Raw genomic sequence first — 21,412 nt, 5'->3', positions numbered from 1 at the left:
GAAAATCCAAATTTTTACCCCAGGTAGCTTCTCAACCTAAGAAGACGCCGTATTATCAGGCGCAGTCCTTTCGGCCCCATAAGGGCAAGCGGGCAAAAGGCGCCTCATTTCTGCCCCGTGGCAGAGGGAGAGGGAAAAGGCTGCAACAAACAGCCAGTTCCCAGGAACAAAAGCCCTCTCCCGCCTCCGCAAAGTCCTCAGCATGACGCTGGGGCTTTACAAGCGGACTCAGGCACGGTGGGGGCCCGTCTCAAGAAGTTCAGTGCGCAGTGGGCCCACTCGCAAGTGGACCCCTGGATCCTTCAAGTGGTATCTCAGGGGTACAAATTGGAATTCGAGACGTCTCCCCCTCGCCGTTTTCTAAAGTCTGCTTTACCGACGTTTTCCTCAGACAGGGAGGCAGTATTGGAAGCCATTCACAAGCTGTATTCCCAGCAGGTGATAATCAAGGTACCCCTCCTACAACAGGGAAAGGGGTACTATTCCACACTATTTGTGGTACCGAAGCCGGACGGCTCGGTGAGACCAATTTTAAACCTAAAATCCTTGAACACTTACATACAAAGGTTCAAATTCAAGATGGAGTCACTCAGAGCAGTGATTGCAAACCTGGAAGAAGGGGACTATATGGTGTCTCTGGACATCAAAGATGCTTACCTACATGTCCCAATTTACCCTTCTCACCAAGGGTACCTCAGGTTTGTGGTACAGAACTGTCACTATCAGTTTCAGACGCTGCCGTTTGGATTGTCCACGGCACCCAGGGTCTTTACCAAGGTAATGGCCGAAATGATGATACTCCTTCGAAGGAAGGGAGTTTTAGTTATCCCTTACTTGGACGATCTCCTGATAAGGGCAAGATCCAGGGAACAGTTGGAAGTCGGGGTAGCACTATCTCAGATAGTGCTGCGCCAGCACGGTTGGATTCTCAATATTCCAAAATCACAGCTGATCCCGACGACACGACTTCTATTCCTAGGGATGATCCTGGACACAGTCCAGAAAAAGGTGTTTCTCCCGGAGGAGAAAGCCAGGGAGTTATCCGAACTAGTCAGAAATCTCCTAAAACCAGGCCAAGTCTCAGTGCATCCATGCACAAGGGTCCTGGGAAAGATGGTGGCTTCTTACGAAGCAATCCCATTCGGCAGATTCCACGCAAGAACCTTCCAGTGGGATCTGCTAGACAAATGGTCCGGGTCGCATCTTCAGATGCATCAGCGGATAATCTTGTCACCAAGGACAAGGGTGTCTCTCCTGTGGTGGTTGCATCTTCTAGAGGGCCGCAGATTCGGCATTCAGGACTGGGTCCTGGTGACCACGGATGCCAGCCTGAGAGGCTGGGGAGCAGTCGCACAGGGAAGAGATTTCCTGGGCTTGTGGTCAAGCCTGGAGACATTACTTCACATAAATATCCTGGAGCTAAGGGCCATCTACAATGCACTAAGCCTAGCAAGACCTCTGCTTCAAGGTCAGCCGGTGCTGATCCAGTCAGACAACATCACGGCAGTTGCCCACGTAAACAGACAGGGCGGCACGAGAAGCAGGAGGGCAATGACAGAAGTTGCAAGGATTCTCCGCTGGGCGGAAAATCATGTGATAGCACTGTCAGCAGTGTTCATTCCGGGAGTGGACAACTGGGAAGCAGACTTCCTCAGCAGACACGACCTCCACCCGGGGGAGTGGGGACTTCACCCAGAAGTCTTCCACATGATTGTGAACCGTTGGGAAAAACCAAAGGTGGACATGATGGCGTCCCGCCTCAACAAAAAACTAGACAGGTATTGCGCCAGGTCAAGGGACCCTCAGGCAATAGCTGTGGACGCTCTGGTAACACCGTGGGTGTACCAGTCAGTGTATGTGTTCCCTCCTCTGCCTCTCACACCCAAGGTACTGAGAATCATAAGAAGGAGAGGAGTAAGGACTATACTCGTGGCTCCGGATTGGCCAAGAAGGATTTGGTACCCGGAACTTCAAGAGATGCTCACAGAGGACCCGTGGCCTCTACCTCTAAGAAAGGACCTGCTCCAGCAGGGACCCTGTCTGTTCCAAGACTTACCGCGGCTGCGTTTGACGGCATGGCGGTTGAACGCCGGATCCTGAAGGAAAAAGGCATTCCGGATGAAGTCATCCCTACCCTGATCAAAGCCAGGAAGGATGTAACCGTACAGCATTATCACCGTATTTGGCGTAAATATGTTGCGTGGTGCGAGGCCAGGAAGGCCCCTACAGAGGAATTTCAACTGGGTCGTTTCCTGCATTTCCTGCAAACAGGACTGTCTATGGGCCTAAAATTAGGGTCCATTAAGGTTCAAATTTCGGCCCTGTCGATTTTCTTCCAGAAAGAACTGGCTTCAGTTCCTGAAGTTCAGACGTTTGTCAAGGGGGTACTGCATATACAGCCTCCTTTTGTGCCTCCAGTGGCACCTTGGGATCTCAATGTAGTTTTGGGGTTCCTAAAATCACATTGGTTTGAACCACTCTCCACTGTAGACTTAAAATATCTCACTTGGAAAGTGGTAATGCTGTTAGCCCTGGCTTCAGCCAGGCGTGTCTCAGAATTGGCGGCTTTATCCTATAAAAGCCCTTACCTAATTTTTCATACGGACAGGGCAGAATTGAGGACTCGTCCTTAATTTCTCCCTAAGGTGGTTTCAGCGTTTCACTTGAACCAGCCTATTGTGGTACCTGCGGCTACTAGGGATTTGGAGGACTCCAAGTTGCTGGACGTAGTCAGGGCCCTGAAAATAGGACGGCTGGAGTCAGGAAATCTGACTCGCTGTTTATCCTGTATGCACCCAACAAGCTGGGTGCTCCTGCTTCTAAGCAAACTATTGCTCGTTGGATTTGTAGTACAATTCAGCTTGCACATTCTGTGGCAGGCCTGCCACAGCCAAAATCTGTAAAAGCCCATTCCACAAGGAAGGTGGGCTCATCTTGGGCGGCTGCCCGAGGGGTCTCGGCTTTACAACTTTGCCGAGCAGCTACTTGGTCAGGGGCAAACACGTTTGCTAAATTCTACAAATTTGATACCCTGGCTGAGGAGGACCTTGAGTTCTCTCATTCGGTGCTGCAGAGTCATCCGCACTCTCCCGCCCATTTGGGAGCTTTGGTATAATCCCCATGGTCCTTACGGAGTTTCCAGCATCCACTAGGACGTCAGAGAAAATAAGAATTTACTTACCGATAATTCTATTTCTCGTAGTCCGTAGTGGATGCTGGGCGCCCATCCCAAGTGCGGATTGTCTGCAATACTTGTACATAGTTATTGTTACAAAAATCGGGTTATTATTGTTGTGAGCCATCTTTTCAGAGGCTCCTCTGTTATCATGCTGTTAACTGGGTTCAGATCACAGGTTGTACGGTGTGATTGGTGTGGCTGGTATGAGTCTTACCCGGGATTCAAAATCCTTCCTTATTGTGTACGCTCGTCCGGGCACAGTATCCTAACTGATGCTTGGAGGAGGGTCACTTTTGTGCCCAGTCTCCTGCGGAGCCGCTATTCTCCATGGTCCTTACGGAGTTCCCAGCATCCACTACGGACTACGAGAAATAGAATTATCGGTAAGTAAATTCTTATTTTACAATTGAAGAACTGCTGAAAGCAGAGATTGAGAACATAACCCATTGACCCAATTTGGGAGAAACAACAAATGGGTAAAAAGGCACAATGATAATTGCTTCAAATGAAACACCAATATAACAATATGTATAGAAACCATATTATTAGCACAAATAAAACATACAGAATAAATCGCATTAGGACACCACTTGAATAAATGAAAAAAGACCTTAAGGCGTGTTAAGGTGCAGGCAGCGCCACGAGAATACACCAGTCCACAAACCTAATTTCAAGCTTCATTTTACTCCAAATCAGAGTAATATACCACAGCTAGTTAAGCACATAAAGCATTATAGAAAACAATTTCATGAAATATATTCATTAAGTCCGGCTGGAGCCACAGTATTCAGTTTGTGGATCCAGCGTGTTTCCAGACGTAAAAGTTGCTTATTTCTATCTCCCCCTCTGATATTAGCCGGAACATGATCAATGATCTTGTACTTAAGTGTAGAGAGATTGTGCTGGAAGATTTTAAAATGTCTTGCCACTGGTTGGTCCTGATTGCCACCATCCAATGCTTGTCTGATGGCCATCCTATGTGTGGCCATTCTTTCTTTAAACATGCAGCTGGTTTTGCCCACATAGAATAAACCACAAGGGCATCTGATGTAATAGACAACGAATCTACTGCTGCATGTTACAATATGTTTAATGGGAATACGGACCCCAGAGTGTGGGTGACAGAAGTCTTTTCCAGATTCCATATAGCTGCAGGTTATGCAGCCAGTACATTTGTAGCAACCTGGCTTACGTGTTAAGAAATGGGACTGTCTAGTAGGGGTAATACCAGTAATATCATTTCTGACTAGCAAGTCCTTCAAATTCTTGTTCCTGGTAAAGCTGGGAAGGATACGAGATTTTTTAGCAAAATTAAGGTCTGGGTCTAAGGCTACAATCGGCCAAAGTTCTTTAGCTTTGTTCGTGATGATATTACTGGATGGATGATACTCTTGCACAAACACCTGTTTATTGTGTAGTGTCTGCTTTGGTTCTGTGGGTATGAGAAGCTTGTTTCTAGGTATGGCTAGTGCTTTCTTTTTGGCTTGCTGTAAGTCTTCATAATTATACCCACGTTGTAAGAATTGTATGATCATAGTATCAATGTCCGTCACAGTTTTTTCACGGGAGTCTGAGACTCTACAGACTCGCAGGAACTGTGAATAGGGCAAACCTCTGATGCAAGCAGGTGGGTGTTGACTCTGCGCATGTAGGTAAGTATTTCTGTCAGTGGGTTTTTTGTAAAGACATGTGTGTATGGTGCCCTGATCAAGAGAAATGTTAACATCTAAATAATGGACTACTGTCTCACTTATGTCCCATGTAAATTTAATGGTAGGATCTAATGTGTTCAGATTGGACAATTGCAACTCAAGCTGCTGCTTAGTACCAGTCCAAATCAGTAGCAAATCATCTATATAGCGAGTGATCCATAATAGATCACCCGATATAGAGCTGTTAGAAAAAATTAAATCTTGTTCAATTTTGAACATGTAGATGTTGGCAAACGACGGAGCTACGCAAGAACCCATTGCGCAGCCCCGCCGCTGCCGGTACCATCTGCCGTCAAAAAGGAAATAATTCCGTTTCATGGTGAGATTAAGTAATGTCAGAAAAAAATCTAGGTCAGGGCCCCTATAACTGGGATTATCTGAGAGAAATACTCTCACTGCCTCAATGCCCTCATCGTGTGGTATATTGGTATAAAGAGAAACCACATCCAACGTACAGAGTAAACTATTGTCAGGTAATGGTGAAATGGTAGAAAGTTTGTTAATTAGTGTAGTGGTGTCTTTCAGAAACATACTGTGTGTTTGTATCAATGGCTGTAAGTATGTATCAAGGTATTTAGAGATTTTGTAATATATTGAATCTCTGGCTGAAATAATCGGCCGTCCCGGGGGACGTTGTGGATTTTTGTGCATTTTGGGGATGGTGTATAATATGGGTGAAACAGGGTTATCCTGAATCAGATTGCGACTTACTTCTTCTGAGATGATGCCATTGGTGACGGCTTGTTTCAAGATGCATTCTAATTCACCTTTATACTGCTGAGTAGGATCATCTCGTAGCTGTTCATACACGTTCACATCTTGTAGTTGAGAATAAATCTCTTGCTTGTAGTCAGTCAGGTTTTGTAGGACGATGCCACCTCCCTTATCCGCAGTTCGTATAATCAAGTTTTTGTCCATCTTAAGATCACGCAGTGCCTGGCGCTCTGCTAGGGATAAGTTATTAGTCAAAGGCAGTTTCTGTTGTACATGAGCTGTCACAGCTCTATCCAAAGTTTTGGAAAAACATTTGATGGATGTATTGCTGGAGGTGGGGTCAAATCTTGACTTAGTTTTAATGCAGGCAGGCACCTCAGGACCTATGGAGGGAATGGCTGGAGGAGTTTTTTCAAAAAATTCTTTGATACGTAAAGATCTAGAAAATTTATAGGAATCTATTTTCCATTGGAGATGATTAAACGGTGTAGTTGGAACAAATGAGAGGCCTTTACTGAGAACAGACATTTCTGCTGAACTCAGGTTGCGATCCGATAAATTAAAGACCGCTGTCACTTGCGACTCTTTGGCTGCTTTGCTTTGGTGCCTCTGCCCGCCGCGCCTCGTCCGGGTCCTGCGTGGTCTTCCCGCTGTGCGCGTGTACGAACCCCTAAAGGGGGTTTACCAGATGATTTAGCTCTATGGTCCTCAACTTCACTGTGAGAGCTGTATTCCACACTAGAAGAATCTGTGTCTAGTGGACGCAATCGTCGCTGCGAAGGGCGAAATTGTGTCCGGGGGTTGCCACCTGGATTTTGTGTCCACAGGTATACGTTGTTTTCTTGATAATCCCGTTGTACCTTGGTCAGCTTGTCCCTTTTATATTTGACCAGATTTCGCTTGTATGTGTCGATTTGTTCACTCAGTTTGGTAAGCCAATCTGTATCAGAGTCCTTAATTAGATTGTCCTTATGTAAGGACTCGAAGGCAGTAATCTTAGATTTAACTGAATTCAATTCTTTTGAGGATTCTTCAATCACAAGTAACATCAAATCGTAGCTGCACTTATTTAGTACAGCCACCCACCTCCTGCAAAATTCAGGATTATGCTTTCCAATGGTGGGAGTATTTTTAACTCGGAATCCTCTGGGAATTTGTTTAGCACGGTGATAATCAGTCAACGTGATCCCGTGCATGAGGTAATCTACCTCCTTTTTCTTTAATCTAAGCAGTTCATGGTAAAGTTGTTCCGTAGAGATATCACCACCGGAGATCTGGAAATTTTCTTTAAAGTAAATGGAGTCAGCTTCTGCATCCGAGAAGCTTAGGGTTTCCCCATGTGGCAGAACTATATTTCTAAACCCACTCACTTGTGGAACAATGTTCTCCTGTGACATCACACCAACCGTGTGAAGAAAAAGATGTCAGACAAATCCGTCTGGGAGAGCCTTGACTGTAGTTAAGACAAATGGAGGGTGCCTTGCCGTGTTCCTGAAATCAGTAACGGTCCAATCCGGTCCAGATACAGGAACAAATGTAGAATCGTTGCGTTGGCTGGCACTCCGTCTAACAAGTCAGGAATCGCCTTGGTGTCCTCCTGACCACTGATAGTGGAATGTATAGGTCACGAAGTTTAGGCGGCACTCAAAGGACTTTCTAGGTGCTGAAAGGAAACCGGCACTATAGCCTACATGTCATCAACGTTTCAGTTTTATTTCAAAAACTTTCGTCAGGATACAGAGCAATACAAACCACATACCTTATATAGATAATACACCCACAGTGTTAGGCTCATCGTCCCGGGGCCGCGGCTGCGGTGGATGACGTCACACAACGTGCGACGGGTGCTGCGTTTGCACCGGATCCCGGCAGCCGTTGCCTGGAGACCAATGAATAAATTAACTAATTAACCCATATAACCCATAAATGATGTACAGTGAGCATTATTCCATGACTGGATTAAATATTAATGATCTGGTGAGTTCACTACAGACTGATTAACCATGTAAGAAAATATTAATTTACAATTGAAGAACTGCTGAAAGCAGAGCTTGAGAACATAACCCATTGACCCAATTTGGGAGAAACAACAAATGGGTAAAAAGGCACAATGATAATTGCTTCAAATGAAACACCAATATAACAATATGTATAGAAACCATATCAGTGGTCAGGAGGGCACCAAGGCGATTCCTGACTTGTTAGACGGAGTGCCAGCCAACGCAACGATTCTACATTTGTTCCTGTATCTGGACCGGATTGGACCGTTACTGATTTCAGGAACACGGCAAGGCACCCTCCATTTGTCTTAACTACAGTCAAGGCTCTCCCAGACGGATTTGTCTGACATCTTTTTCTTCACACGGTTGGTGTGATGTCACAGGAGAACAGTGTTCCACAAGTGAGTGGGTTTAGAAATATAGTTCTGCCACATGGGGAAACCCTAAGCTTCTCGGATGCAGAAGCTGACTCCATTTACTTTAAAGAAAATTTCCAGATCTCCGGTGGTGATATCTCTACGGAACAACTTTACCATGAACTGCTTAGATTAAAGAAAAAGGAGGTAGATTACCTCATGCACGGGATCACGTTGACTGATTATCACCGTGCTAAACAAATTCCCAGAGGATTCCGAGTTAAAAATACTCCCACCATTGGAAAGCATAATCCTGAATTTTGCAGGAGGTGGGTGGCTGTACTAAATAAGTGCAGCTACGATTTGATGTTACTTGTGATTGAAGAATCCTCAAAAGAATTGAATTCAGTTAAATCTAAGATTACTGCCTTCGAGTCCTTACATAAGGACAATCTAATTAAGGACTCTGATACAGATTGGCTTACCAAACTGAGTGAACAAATCGACACATACAAGCGAAATCTGGTCAAATATAAAAGGGACAAGCTGACCAAGGTACAACGGGATTATCAAGAAAACAACGTATACCTGTGGACACAAAATCCAGGTGGCAACCCCCGGAAACGATTTCGCCCTTCGCAGAGACGATTGCGTCCTCTAGACACAGATTCTTCTAGTGTGGAATACAGCTCTCACAGTGAAGTTGAGGACCATAGAGCTAAATCATCTGGTAAACCCCCTTTAGGGGTTCGTACACGCGCACAGCGGGAAGACCACGCAGGACCCGGACGAGGCGCGGCGGGCAGAGGCACCAAAGCAAAGCAGCCAAAGAGTCGCAAGTGACAGCGGTCTTTAATTTATCAGATCGCAACCTGAGTTCAGCAGAAATGTCTGTTCTCAGTAAAGGCCTCTCATTTGTTCCAACTACACCGTTTAATCATCTCCAATGGAAAATAGATTCCTATAAATTTTCTAGATCTTTACGTATCAAAGAATTTTTTGAAAAAACTCCTCCAGCCATTCCCTCCATAGGTCCTGAGGTGCCTGCCTGCATTAAAACTAAGTCAAGATTTGACCCCACCTCCAGCAATACATCCATCAAATGTTTTTCCAAAACTTTGGATAGAGCTGTGACAGCTCATGTACAACAGAAACTGCCTTTGACTAATAACTTATCCCTAGCAGAGCGCCAGGCACTGCGTGATCTTAAGATGGACAAAAACTTGATTATACGAACTGCGGATAAGGGAGGTGGCATCGTCCTACAAAACCTGACTGACTACAAGCAAGAGATTTATTCTCAACTACAAGATGTGAACGTGTATGAACAGCTACGAGATGATCCTACTCAGCAGTATAAAGGTGAATTAGAATGCATCTTGAAACAAGCCGTCACCAATGGCATCATCTCAGAAGAAGTAAGTCGCAATCTGATTCAAGATAACCCTGTTTCACCCATATTATACACCATCCCCAAAATGCACAAAAATCCACAACGTCCCCCGGGACGGCCGATTATTTCAGCCAGAGATTCAATATATTACAAAATCTCTAAATACCTTGATACATACTTACAGCCATTGATACAAACACACAGTATGTTTCTGAAAGACACCACTACACTAATTAACAAACTTTCTACCATTTCACCATTACCTGACAATAGTTTACTCTGTACGTTGGATGTGGTTTCTCTTTATACCAATATACCACACGATGAGGGTATTGAGGCAGTGAGAGTATTTCTCTCAGATAATCCCAGTTATAGGGGCCCTGACCTAGATTTTTTTCTGACATTACTTAATCTCACCATGAAACGGAATTATTTCCTTTTTGACGGCAGATGGTACCGGCAGCGGCGGGGCTGCGCAATGGGTTCTTGCGTAGCTCCGTCGTTTGCCAACATCTACATGTTCAAAATTGAACAAGATTTAATTTTTTCTAACAGCTCTATATCGGGTGATCTATTATGGATCACTCGCTATATAGATGATTTGCTACTGATTTGGACTGGTACTAAGCAGCAGCTTGAGTTGCAATTGTCCAATCTGAACACATTAGATCCTACCATTAAATTTACATGGGACATAAGTGAGACAGTAGTCCATTATTTAGATGTTAACATTTCTCTTGATCAGGGCACCATACACACGTCTTTACAAAAAACCCACTGACAGAAATACTTACCTACATGCGCAGAGTCAACACCCACCTGCTTGCATCAGAGGTTTGCCCTATTCACAGTTCCTGCGAGTCTGTAGAGTCTCAGACTCCCGTGAAAAAACTGTGACGGACATTGATACTATGATCATACAATTCTTACAACGTGGGTATAATTATGAAGACTTACAGCAAGCCAAAAAGAAAGCACTAGCCATACCTAGAAACAAGCTTCTCATACCCACAGAACCAAAGCAGACACTACACAATAAACAGGTGTTTGTGCAAGAGTATCATCCATCCAGTAATATCATCACGAACAAAGCTAAAGAACTTTGGCCGATTGTAGCCTTAGACCCAGACCTTAATTTTGCTAAAAAATCTCGTATCCTTCCCAGCTTTACCAGGAACAAGAATTTGAAGGACTTGCTAGTCAGAAATGATATTACTGGCATTACCCCTACTGGACAGTCCCATTTCTTAACACGTAAGCCAGGTTGCTACAAATGTACTGGCTGCATAACCTGCAGCTATATGGAATCTGGAAAAGACTTCTGTCACCCACACTCTGGGGTCCGTATTCCCATTAAACATATTGTAACCTGCAGCAGTAGATTCGTTGTCTATTACATCAGATGCCCTTGTGGTTTATTCTATGTGGGCAAAACCAGCTGCATGTTTAAAAAAAGAATGGCCACACATAGGATGGCCATCAGACAAGCATTGGATGGTGGCAATCAGGACCAACCAGTGGCAAGACATTTTAAAATCTTCCAGCATAATCTCTCTACACTTAAGTACAAGATCATTGATCATGTTCCGGCTAATATCAGAGGGGGAGATAGATATAAGCAACTTTTACGTCTGGAAACACGCTGGATCCACAAACTGAATACTGTGGCTCCAGCCGGACTTAATGAATATATTTCATGGAATTGTTTTCTATAATGCTTTATGTGCTTAACTAGCTGTGGTATATTACTCTGATTTGGAGTAAAATGAAGCTTGAAAGTAGGTTTGTGGACTGGTGTATTCTCGTGGCGCTGCCTGCACCTTAACACGCCTTAAGGTCTTTTTTCATTTATTCAAGTGGTGTCCTAATACGATTTATTCTGTATGTTTTATTTGTGCTAATAATATGGTTTCTATACATATTGTTATATTGGTGTTTCATTTGAAGCAATTATCATTGTGCCTTTTTACCCATTTGTTTCTCCCAAATTGGGTCAATGGGTTATGTTCTCAATCTCTGCTTTCAGCAGTTCTTCAATTGTAAATTAATATTTTCTTGCATGGTTAATCAGTCTGTAGTGAACTCACCAGATCATTAATATTTAATCCAGTCATGGAATAATGCTCACTGTACATCATTTATGGGTTATATGGGTTAATTAGTTAATTTATTCATTGGTCTCCAGGCAACGGCTGCCGGGATCCGGTGCAAACGCAGCACCCGTCGCACGTTGTGTGACGTCATCCACCGCGGCCCCGGGACGATGAGCCTAACACTGTGGGTGTATTATCTATATAAGGTATGTGGTTTGTATTGCTCTGTATCCTGACGAAAGTTTTTGAAATAAAACTGAAACGTTGATGACATGTAGGCTATAGTGCCGGTTTCCTTTCAGCACCTAGAAAGTCCTTTGAGTGCCGCCTAAACTTCGTGACCTATATATATATATATATATATATATATATATATATATAGAGACACCTTAGTACTATTTACTGAGTCGTGCAGGTTGTCTGTCTTTGTATGTTGTATTGTCTGTCTGCATAATGAGTAAGGCACCGGCAAAACCAAAAAAGCACTGCCATGTCTGTGACAGTGTGTTACCGGATGGTTCTACCACATGCGCAGTATGTGTTGTGGATTCAGCTACGAATACAATCTCTGCTCCGCTGTCTAAGCCGGTTTCATCCCCGGACCCTCCATGGACTATGCTAGCAGATGTAATGGCTGGATTGCAATCAGAATTGGCCGCCGCTCGAAAGGAGCGGGAAGCGGCAAGATCTGAGTCTAGGGTGAGACCGCTAGGACTACCGGAGGGGTCTCAGCCTTGCCAACAGTCTAAGTCCATTTTGGGTAGTAGGGATAAATTTGCTTTGTCTTATGATTTACAAGTTTCTGCTATGTTACAGTCTGATGATTCTATGCCAGACCTCACTGCGCAAGATGACGGTGAGGAGGGCGAAGTAGACCAGCAGTCCGATAGTGAAGATTTTGACAGCCCAGGCATTGATAATCTCATCAGAGCGGTGCGTCAGTCTCTGAGGTTTGCAGAATCTGAGGAGCCTCTGACAAATGATGAAGTCGTCTTTGCTAAACGACAGAGGACTCCGATGTGTTTTCCGGTTTCGGAATCTCTTAATAAGATGTTACTGGAAACACGAAAGAATCCGGATAAACGGTTTTCTATACCTCGCAGATTTAAGTCTAGTTACCCGTTTCCGGAGTCTGTGACCGCTACATGGGAGAATCCGCCATTGGTGGATTCGTCTGTGTCTAAACTTACAAAGAAATTAACCATACCAGTACCAATAAAGACCCTTCAGACCGTAAAATTGAAGCTATGCTAAAATCCATGTATATAGCAGCAGGAGTGTTGCTTAGACCTGGGTTGGTTGGCATTTGGGTAACTAAGGCGCTCATGGTATGGATAACAGAACTCAAGTCTGCCCTACATGACGATCACCTTATACTTCTCGCTGATCAAATCTGGGAAGCTGCTGATTATCTATGTACAGCTTCTACTGACGTCTGTCAGCTCACTTCTCGCCTTTCATCGTCGCTAGTTGCAGCACGACGAGCACTCTGGCTGCGCTCTTGGCAAGCGGAGGCGGAGGTCAAAAGAGGTATAGAGGCGTTACCTTACGGTGGCGAGAAGTTGTTTGGTCCTGAATTGGACAAATGGATTGCTGAGGCCACGGGTGGTAAGTCTGTTTTCTTACCATTGCCTCCAACGGCGCCTAGGCGGAAATACTCTGGCCCGGCGTTCAAATCCTTTCGGCCTCAGCCCTTTTGAGGCCGTGGTAGGGGACCAGCCACGGCCGGTAGACGAGGTCGAGGGCGTGGTTTCCAACAAACCAACGCCAGTCGTCAAGACGCTAAGGTCACCGACAAGCCAGTGGCATGACGGACTCCCAGCCCATCTTGGATCTCCAGTTGTGGGAGCACGCCTTCAGACGTTCCATTTGGCGTGGTTCCAGACGTCCACAGATGGGTGGATCCGCAATTTAGTGCTCAAAGGTTACAAAATAGAGTTCGACTGTCTCCCGCCACTGCGGTTTTTCAAGACAGGACTGCCTGTGTCGGACGACAAACGGGCGGTTCTGCAACTTGCCATTCAGTCTCTGCTGGAGTCAGCAGTTTTGATTCCGGTCCCTGTACATCAACAGGGGCAGGGTTATTATTCCAGTCTGTTTGTGGTACCAAAGCCGGATGGCTCGGTCAGGCCAATATTGAACTTAAAGGGCCTCAATCAGTACGTCACTTACTACAGATTCAAGATGGAATCTCTGCGGTCGGTAATTGCAGGTTTAGAGCCACAGGAATTCATGATTGCGCTGGATCTCAAAGATGCGTATTTACACATTCCGATTTGGCCACCTCATCAGAGGTTCTTGCGGTTTGCAATCCGGCAGAACCATTACCAGTTTCAGGCTCTACCGTTTGGCCTCTCGTCAGCGCCTCGGGTATTCACCAAAGTGATGTCTGTGATGATAGCTCATCTCAGATCCCTGGGAGTGATAATAGTTCGGTACTTGGACGATCTGCTCATCAAAGCTCCGTCTCAACAGATGCTCCTCCAACATGCGTTGCTGACGTACAATGTACTGGTTCACCACGGTTGGATTGTCAACTTCAAGAAATCACATCTGATTCCGTCTCAACGACTGCAATTCCTAGGTATGATTCTCCATACGGTAAATCAAAGTATTTACCTACCACAACAGAAAGTACAGATTATTCGCCATCTGGTATAATTAGTGCTCAAGCCACGCACAGTCTCGGTACATTTGTGTATTTGCCTATTCGGAACAATGGTGGCGGCTTTCGAAGCGCTTCAGTTCGGAAGATTTCACTCACGTCCATTTCAACAGCATGTGCTCGCACAGTGGTCGGCCTTGCATCTGCAGATTCACCACAGGGTGAGGTTGTCGCCAAGGGCAAGGGTGTCTCTACTCTGGTGGCTCAAAGTACACAATTTAACCGCAGGGAAACTGTTCGGCGGCTGGAATTGGATAATTCTAACGACGGACGCGAGTCTCAGAGGTTGGGGAGCTGTAGTTCAAAATTGTCAGCTCCAGGGTCTCTGGACGGCTCACGAAAGATTGCTGTCTATAAATGTCCTGGAACTCCGGGCAATTTACAATGCGCTACGACAAGCAGTGCACATTCTTCGGTTTCAGCCTGTCCAGGTGCAGTCGGACAATGCGGCAGTCGCATACATCAACAAACAAGGAGGAATGAGAAGACACATGGCAATGCGAGAAGTAGCTCGAATCCTCAATTGGGCCGACCGTCACCAAGTGATGTTGTCGGCAGTGTTCATTCCGGGAGTGGACAACTGGGAGGCGGATTATCTCAGCCGTGGGGATTTTCATCCAGGAGAATGGGCATTACATCCAGAAGTGTTTAACATGTTGGCCCAGAGGTGGGGTAACCCTCAAGTGGACCTGATGGCATCTCGCCACAATCACCAAACGCCCCAGTATGTGTCCAGAACGCGAGATCCAAAGGCAGTGGCGGTGGATGCTCTCACCGTTGCGTGGCCGTACAGCCTTGTGTACCTGTTTCCACCGTTTCCGCTGCTCCCTCTGTTGCTAAAACGGATCAAAAGAGAGTCCGTCACAGTCATACTAGTGGCGCCTCATTGGCCTCGGAGAGCTTGGTTCTTGGATTTCCGAGGACTGCTCGCAGACGAGCCTTGGCCGCTCCCACTTCATCCGGACCAGTTACAACAGGGTCCGTTCCTTTACCCCGATTTAGCGCGGCTGCGTTTGACGGGGTGGCTGTTGAGACCGCCCTCTTAAGGAGAGAGGGCTTTTCAGAATCGGTTATACCAACCATGTTACGTGATAGGAAGCCAGTTACGGCAGCTCATTATTACAGAATTTGGCGTGCCTATATAGGTTGGTGTGATGATCGGAAGTTTCCGACATCATCTTTCAAGTTATCCCGTCTTTTGTTATTTCTACAGACGGGGTTAGATGGAGGACTGCGTTTATCTACACTAAAGGTGCAGGTATCTGCTTTGTCAATTTACTTTCAAAGACGATTGGCTCTATTGCCGTCTGTACACACTTTTCTGCAAGGTGTCCTCAGAGTACAGCCTCCATTCATTCCACCTACAGCGCCATGGGACTTGAATCTGGTTTTAGATTTCTTACAGTCTTCATATTTTGAACCCTTACACCAAGTGGATATTAAGTTTCTCACTTGGAAAACAATTTTCCTACTAGCCTTGGCTTCGGCAAGGCGTGTTTCCGATTTGGGTGCCTTGTCATGCAAGCCACCGTATTTGGTGTTTCATGATGACAGAGCGGAACTTCGGACGAATCCCGCTTTCCTACCAAAGGTAGTGTCATCCTTTCACATCAATCAACCAATAGTAGTTCCTGTGTTGACAGGAAATTCTGGAACCTTGGATGTGGTACGCGCATTACGCGTTTATGTGTCCCGAACGTCTACAGTTCGTAAGACGGATACTTTGTTTGTTCTGTATGATGCTGCCAAGATGGGTTGGCCAGCTTCTAAGCAGACCTTATCCAGATGGATTAAACTGACCATACGTCAGGCTTACCTTCATGCTAGGTTACAGCCGCCTACATCAGTAACAGCTCATTCCACACGTTCTGTGGGAACTTCATGGGCAGCTGGTCATGGGGCTTCTACGACGCAGCTTTGCCGTGCGGCTACCTGGTCATCAGTGCACACGTTTGTGCGCTTTTACAAGTTTGATACGTTTGCGGCATCGGCATCTAGCTTTGCCCGCCAAGTGTTACAGGTGCCAAACAGCTCTCCCACCCACGGGGGAAGCTTTGGTACGTCACAAGAGTACTCGAGTGACCCCTAGTGGATGAAAAAGAAAATAGGATTTTGGTACTTACCAGGTAAATCCTTTTCTTTGAATCCATAGGGGGCACTGGACGCCCACCCAGAGCAGTTTTACCTAGTTTGCGGTAAGTTCAGGGAATCGTATGGTAACACATTCTCACCGACTGGTTCAAGTTTCAAGTTCTATCGGGTATTGTGCCAACTGTTTAGTTGTCAGTCACGTTATGTGTCAACTTTATTGTTGTCCGTTATGTTATATGTAATTCTCCATTGTCAACCTCTCTATAGCTCTTGTTCGGCTCAGTAAAAAACACTGAGGTACTCTGGGATATGGAGGGGAGGAGAGTTCTAAATTTTAATATTCAGTGCCTTGTTCCTACGGAAACCGTCCATATCCCAAGAGTACTCCAGTGCCCCCTATGGATTCAAAGAAAAGGATTTACCTGGTAAGTACCAAAATCCTATTTTTGCACTTTTTCATTTTAGTCAATATTGTCACTATGCATTCAAATGTGCACAAAGTGAGGATTGCATTACATTTTTAGAGGCAGACATGTTTTATGTTAAACACTTCTTGATGAGAATGCAGTGATAAATTAGTGAACATTGCGCTATAAAAATGGCGCAATTGCGATTATTCGCACCTGGGTGAGACCCATTCACGGGAGCGCATGCACCCATGCGATCTTATGGACGCTAATCACAGCAAACGAATTGCGTTAGCCGCGATTTGCATGTAACATGAGGCTGGTCATATCTGTATCTGTATACCTTGTTAGGTTGCAGTGTAACTGGTGTCTAATTAATCAAGACAATTTATTAGAAACCAGCAAACTCACAAGGTATACAGATAGTTGTACTAAGAAAGGCTAATTCATATTTTATGAATACTGGCTAGTAATTTATTAAGACCTTGTAGCCCTAAACTTACTATTGGCCTAGAGCCCAAATCAAAGCTTGACTCAACCATTTTGTGTCTCAGTAATGACTTCTTAAATTGTGTATCAGGTCATGTTTTAAATGTCTGTTTTGCATTTAATATTCTTGCCCTTTTTAAATTATGTGGGCCAAATGGCCACCAGTCTGTATTTTTGAATAGCCAGCATTTAGTAAAGTCAACTCTGTGTAACATAATCTTATTTGTGTGCCCTGATTTAGCTTTTGTCTTGTCTTGCTAATTTCCACATTTAGTCACATAGCTATTAATGCCTGTTTATTGATATCAAGTGTTCATATTCATAATTATGCATCACATTTAGACGTTTTAAGTTGTAATAGTACTATACATTTTTATTTAACAGTATTATTATTTTTTATTTTTTTATTTTTTATGTGCAGGCTCCTCAAGTGGTTCAAAACCACTTGATCGACTTCTTTCCTAAAATATTCTGTTGTTCACCAAAAGAGACACTGACAAAAAACACAGAATACGACATAAAAGGAGGTTGTGGGGATCCAGGAATGGATGATGAGGAATTCCGCAGTGAATGTTTCCAGAGGCCTTACCAATATCTTCTTCGTTTTGACCAGAGACAAAATCTTGATACATTTGTTTACGTAGAAAATTATGTAGAAGGAGATCCCATGAGTTGTCTGCAAATATTCCTTATATACTGTGGAGTAGTCGATCCATCATGGTCTGAGATCAGAAATTTTGCATGGTTTTTAAATCTCCAGCTAAAAGATTGTGAAACTTCAGCCTTCTGCAATTTTGAGTTTGTTGGAGACACGCTGCAAGGATTTAAACAATTTGTGGTCAACTTTATGATATTGATGGCCAAAGACTTTGCTACCCCTTCTTTGCATATTGCAGATCAGAGTCCAGGAAGGCAAATCATTAACCTTGATGGGATTCAGGAACAAGACCTGGCTCCTTTCTTAATGCGGAAAAAGTGGGAATCTGAACCACATCCCTACATCTTCTTTAATGATGACCACATTTCAATGACATTCATTGGATTCCACCTACAGCCAAATAATGTTGGAGGTGTGGATGCCATTAATCCTAGAGATAACAGAATAATTCGGGAAAATATCATGTCCATGCAACTTTATGAAGGTTTAAAGCAGCAACGAGTGCCATTCAATATTGACTTTAACAGTTTGCCTAGAGATGAGAAAATAAACAGATTATGTCTGGTGCTTGGAATTGAGTGGCCATTTGATCCTGATGAAACATATGAGCTTACTATGGACAACATTCTTAAAATTCTGGCCATTAAGATGAGATTCAGATGTGGAATCCCTGTTGTCATTATGGGAGAAACTGGCTGTGGAAAAACCAGACTCATTAAGTTCCTATGCCTTTTGCTTAAGGGATTTGATGTTGAAACTGAAAATATGAAGCTTGTAAAAGTTCACGGTGGAACCACTGCTGAGATGATTTACCAAAAAATTTTAGAAGCACAAGACAGTGCTTGCTTGAACAAAGCCAATGGAGTTGATACCGTACTGTTTTTTGATGAGGCAAACACAACTGATGCTATTAGCAGCATCAAAGAGGCTTTGTGTGATCACACAGTAGAAGGAGTGCCTTTGATAGAGAATTCTGGACTAAAGATCATTGCAGCTTGCAACCCTTATCGAAAACACACAGACAAAATGATCAAACGCTTAGAATCTGCTGGCCTAGGTTACAGAGTTAGGGCAGATGAAACTAAAGAGCGGCTTGGCTCCATCCCATTGAGACAGCTTGTTTACCGCGTTCATGCTTTGCCTCCAAGCATGATGCCTCTCGTATGGGACTTTGGGCAGCTGAATAATGAAACCGAAAAGAAATACATTCAACAAATTGTCCTACGCTTAGCAAAACAAATACAGCTATCGGACAATGACATCCAGTTACTAACTCATGTTCTCTCTGCTTCCCAGTCTTACATGAGGAGAAAAAATGATGAATGCAGTTTTGTGAGCTTGAGGGATGTAGAGCGTTGTATCGATGTCTTCCAGTGGTTTTATAAGCATCATCTGAAGCTTTTGCAACATCAGGGACGAGGAAATCCTTGTGCAAATGATAAAGTGGCCTGGTCTCTGGTGCTAGCTGTCGGTGTATGTTACCACGCGTCTTTAGAAAACAAAGAACACTACAGAAAGGCTATATGTAAACTTTTTCCTAACCCATACAAAGACCAAAAGTTTATTTCAAATGAAATCAATAACATTCAGGATCTATTCTTAAAAGGTGTAAACTTAAGAGATACCATTGCAAAAAATTTGGCTTTGAAGGAAAATCTTTTTATGATGGTTATCTGTGCTGAGCTTAAAATTCCATTATTTCTTGTTGGGAAACCTGGAAGCTCAAAATCCCTTGCAAAGACTATTGTCGCTGATGCCATGCAAGGGCAAGCCGCGCATACACAACTGTACAAAGACCTTAAACAGATACATCTGGTATCTTTTCAGTGTAGTCCTCATTCAACTCCAGAAGGTATTATAGGTACATTTAAGCACTGTGCCCGCTTTCAAGAAGGGAAGAATTTAAATGAATATGTGTCTGTGGTTGTACTTGATGAAATAGGCCTCGCAGAAGACTCTCCTAAAATGCCTTTAAAGGCTCTTCATCCTTTGCTGGAGGATGGTTGCATTGAAGATGATGTTTCGCCACATAAAAAGGTTGGATTCATCGGCATCTCTAACTGGGCTCTGGATCCTGCCAAAATGAACAGAGGTATTTTTGTATCTCGAGGAGATCCCAGTAGATCTGAACTTATTGAAAGTGCAAAGGGCATCTGCTCATCTGATAAACTGGTCCTTAGTAAAATCTCTGACATCTTCTTTAGCTTTGCAAATTCCTATCACCAGGTTTGTGTGTCTCAAAGGAGACAGAAAAAGGAATTCTTTGGTCTACGTGACTTCTACAGTCTGATAAAGATGGTATTTGCTTTCACCAAGCAGTCTCAGGAGAAGTTGGCGGCACGTGAAATAGCTTGGTCTGTCCTCCGGAATTTCAGTGGGAAAGATGAAATTAAAGCCTTGGAAATTTTTATGGGAGAAGAAAAGAAATATATCTCTGAGATTAATACAATAGATTTGGTGATGGAGAATATTAAAAGTGACAGTGAAGACTGCGAATGTCGTTACCTGCTAATACTGACCAAAAACTATGCTGCTTTACAGATACTCCAGCAAGCCTTCATTAAGGAGAACCAGCAACCTGAAATCATCTTTGGGTCAAGCTTCCCGAAGGATCAAGAATATACACAGATTTGTCGAAATATCAACCGCATTAAGAACTGCATGGAAACCGGACAGATGATCATCCTCTTAAATCTCCAGAACCTGTATGAAAGCCTTTATGATGCACTAAACCAATACTATGTGTATCTAGCTGGTCAAAAATATGTTGATTTGGGTCTCGGCACACATCGTGTGAAGTGTAGAGTCCATCCAAAGTTCAGATTGATAGTCATTGAGGAAAAGGAAGTTGTGTACAAAGATTTTCCAATTCCACTGATCAACAGGCTAGAGAAACATTACCTGGATATAAACACATTCCTGAAGAAAGAACACAAAGTTATTGTTCAAGAACTGGAGACTTGGATAGAAGATTTTACCCAGACTAACATCAGCAAATTCACTGGTGAAAATATACAGAAATACAGCCCTTCAGATGTTTTCATTGGCTACCACTCAGACACCTGTGCCTCGATTGTTCTTCAAGTAACTGACAACATGAAGCAAACACAACTTGATGCTGAAAATATAACACTGCTGAAGAATAAAGCAAAATATGTTTTGCTTGACTGTGCCACTCCTGATTCTGTTATCCGCCTCCGAAGGAAAGAAATGATTGATGAGTACTTCAAGAAACAGAATCATGGTTCCTTACTGGATTTCCTCTGCGGCCATTTGACATCTGGATACGATAATCACACTGTTTTCACTGAGGTATTATTTTTTCAATTAAATAAATTATTATTTCTCTAGAATCCATAAGGGATATTGGGGTAATCTAGTACGATAGGTATAAACGGGGTCCATAGGAGCCGGTGCACTTTAAATTTCTTCACTGGGTGTGCTGGCTCCTCCCCTCTATGCCCCCTCCCACAGGCAGTTTAGAAAAAAGTGCCCTCACGAGAGGATGCACACGCTTAAGCTCCAGAGCGTTTTCTTCAGTTTCTTTAAAATCTTTGTTATTTTCGATATGCTGTTTGGGTAACCGCATACCTGCACCGTGGGAGTTAGGGAGGGGGGGTCACCGGCCTTGCGAGGTGTCAGCCGCTTCCCTGCTG

At 44.1% G+C, this 21,412-nt stretch overlaps 1 protein-coding gene across 7 annotated transcripts in view; it reads left to right on the top strand.

The window, feature by feature from the left end:
• RNF213 (ring finger protein 213) overlaps positions 1–21,412 on the top strand; it is a 680,515-nt gene that overhangs the window by 382,816 nt on the left and 276,287 nt on the right. For all 7 annotated transcript variants that reach the window (XM_063928518.1, XM_063928521.1, XM_063928520.1 and 4 more), the window contains one exon: positions 17,520–21,068. In XM_063928518.1, the coding sequence (XP_063784588.1) occupies positions 17,520–21,068 (3,549 nt within the window). The remainder of the gene's footprint in view (positions 1–17,519; positions 21,069–21,412) is intronic.

This window comes from Pseudophryne corroboree, chromosome 6, assembly GCF_028390025.1.
Source record: "Pseudophryne corroboree isolate aPseCor3 chromosome 6, aPseCor3.hap2, whole genome shotgun sequence".
NCBI classification, from domain to species: Eukaryota; Metazoa; Chordata; class Amphibia; order Anura; family Myobatrachidae; genus Pseudophryne; species Pseudophryne corroboree.
Note: the sequence above shows the minus strand (reverse complement) of the source record. Positions and strands in the feature narration are given on the sequence as shown.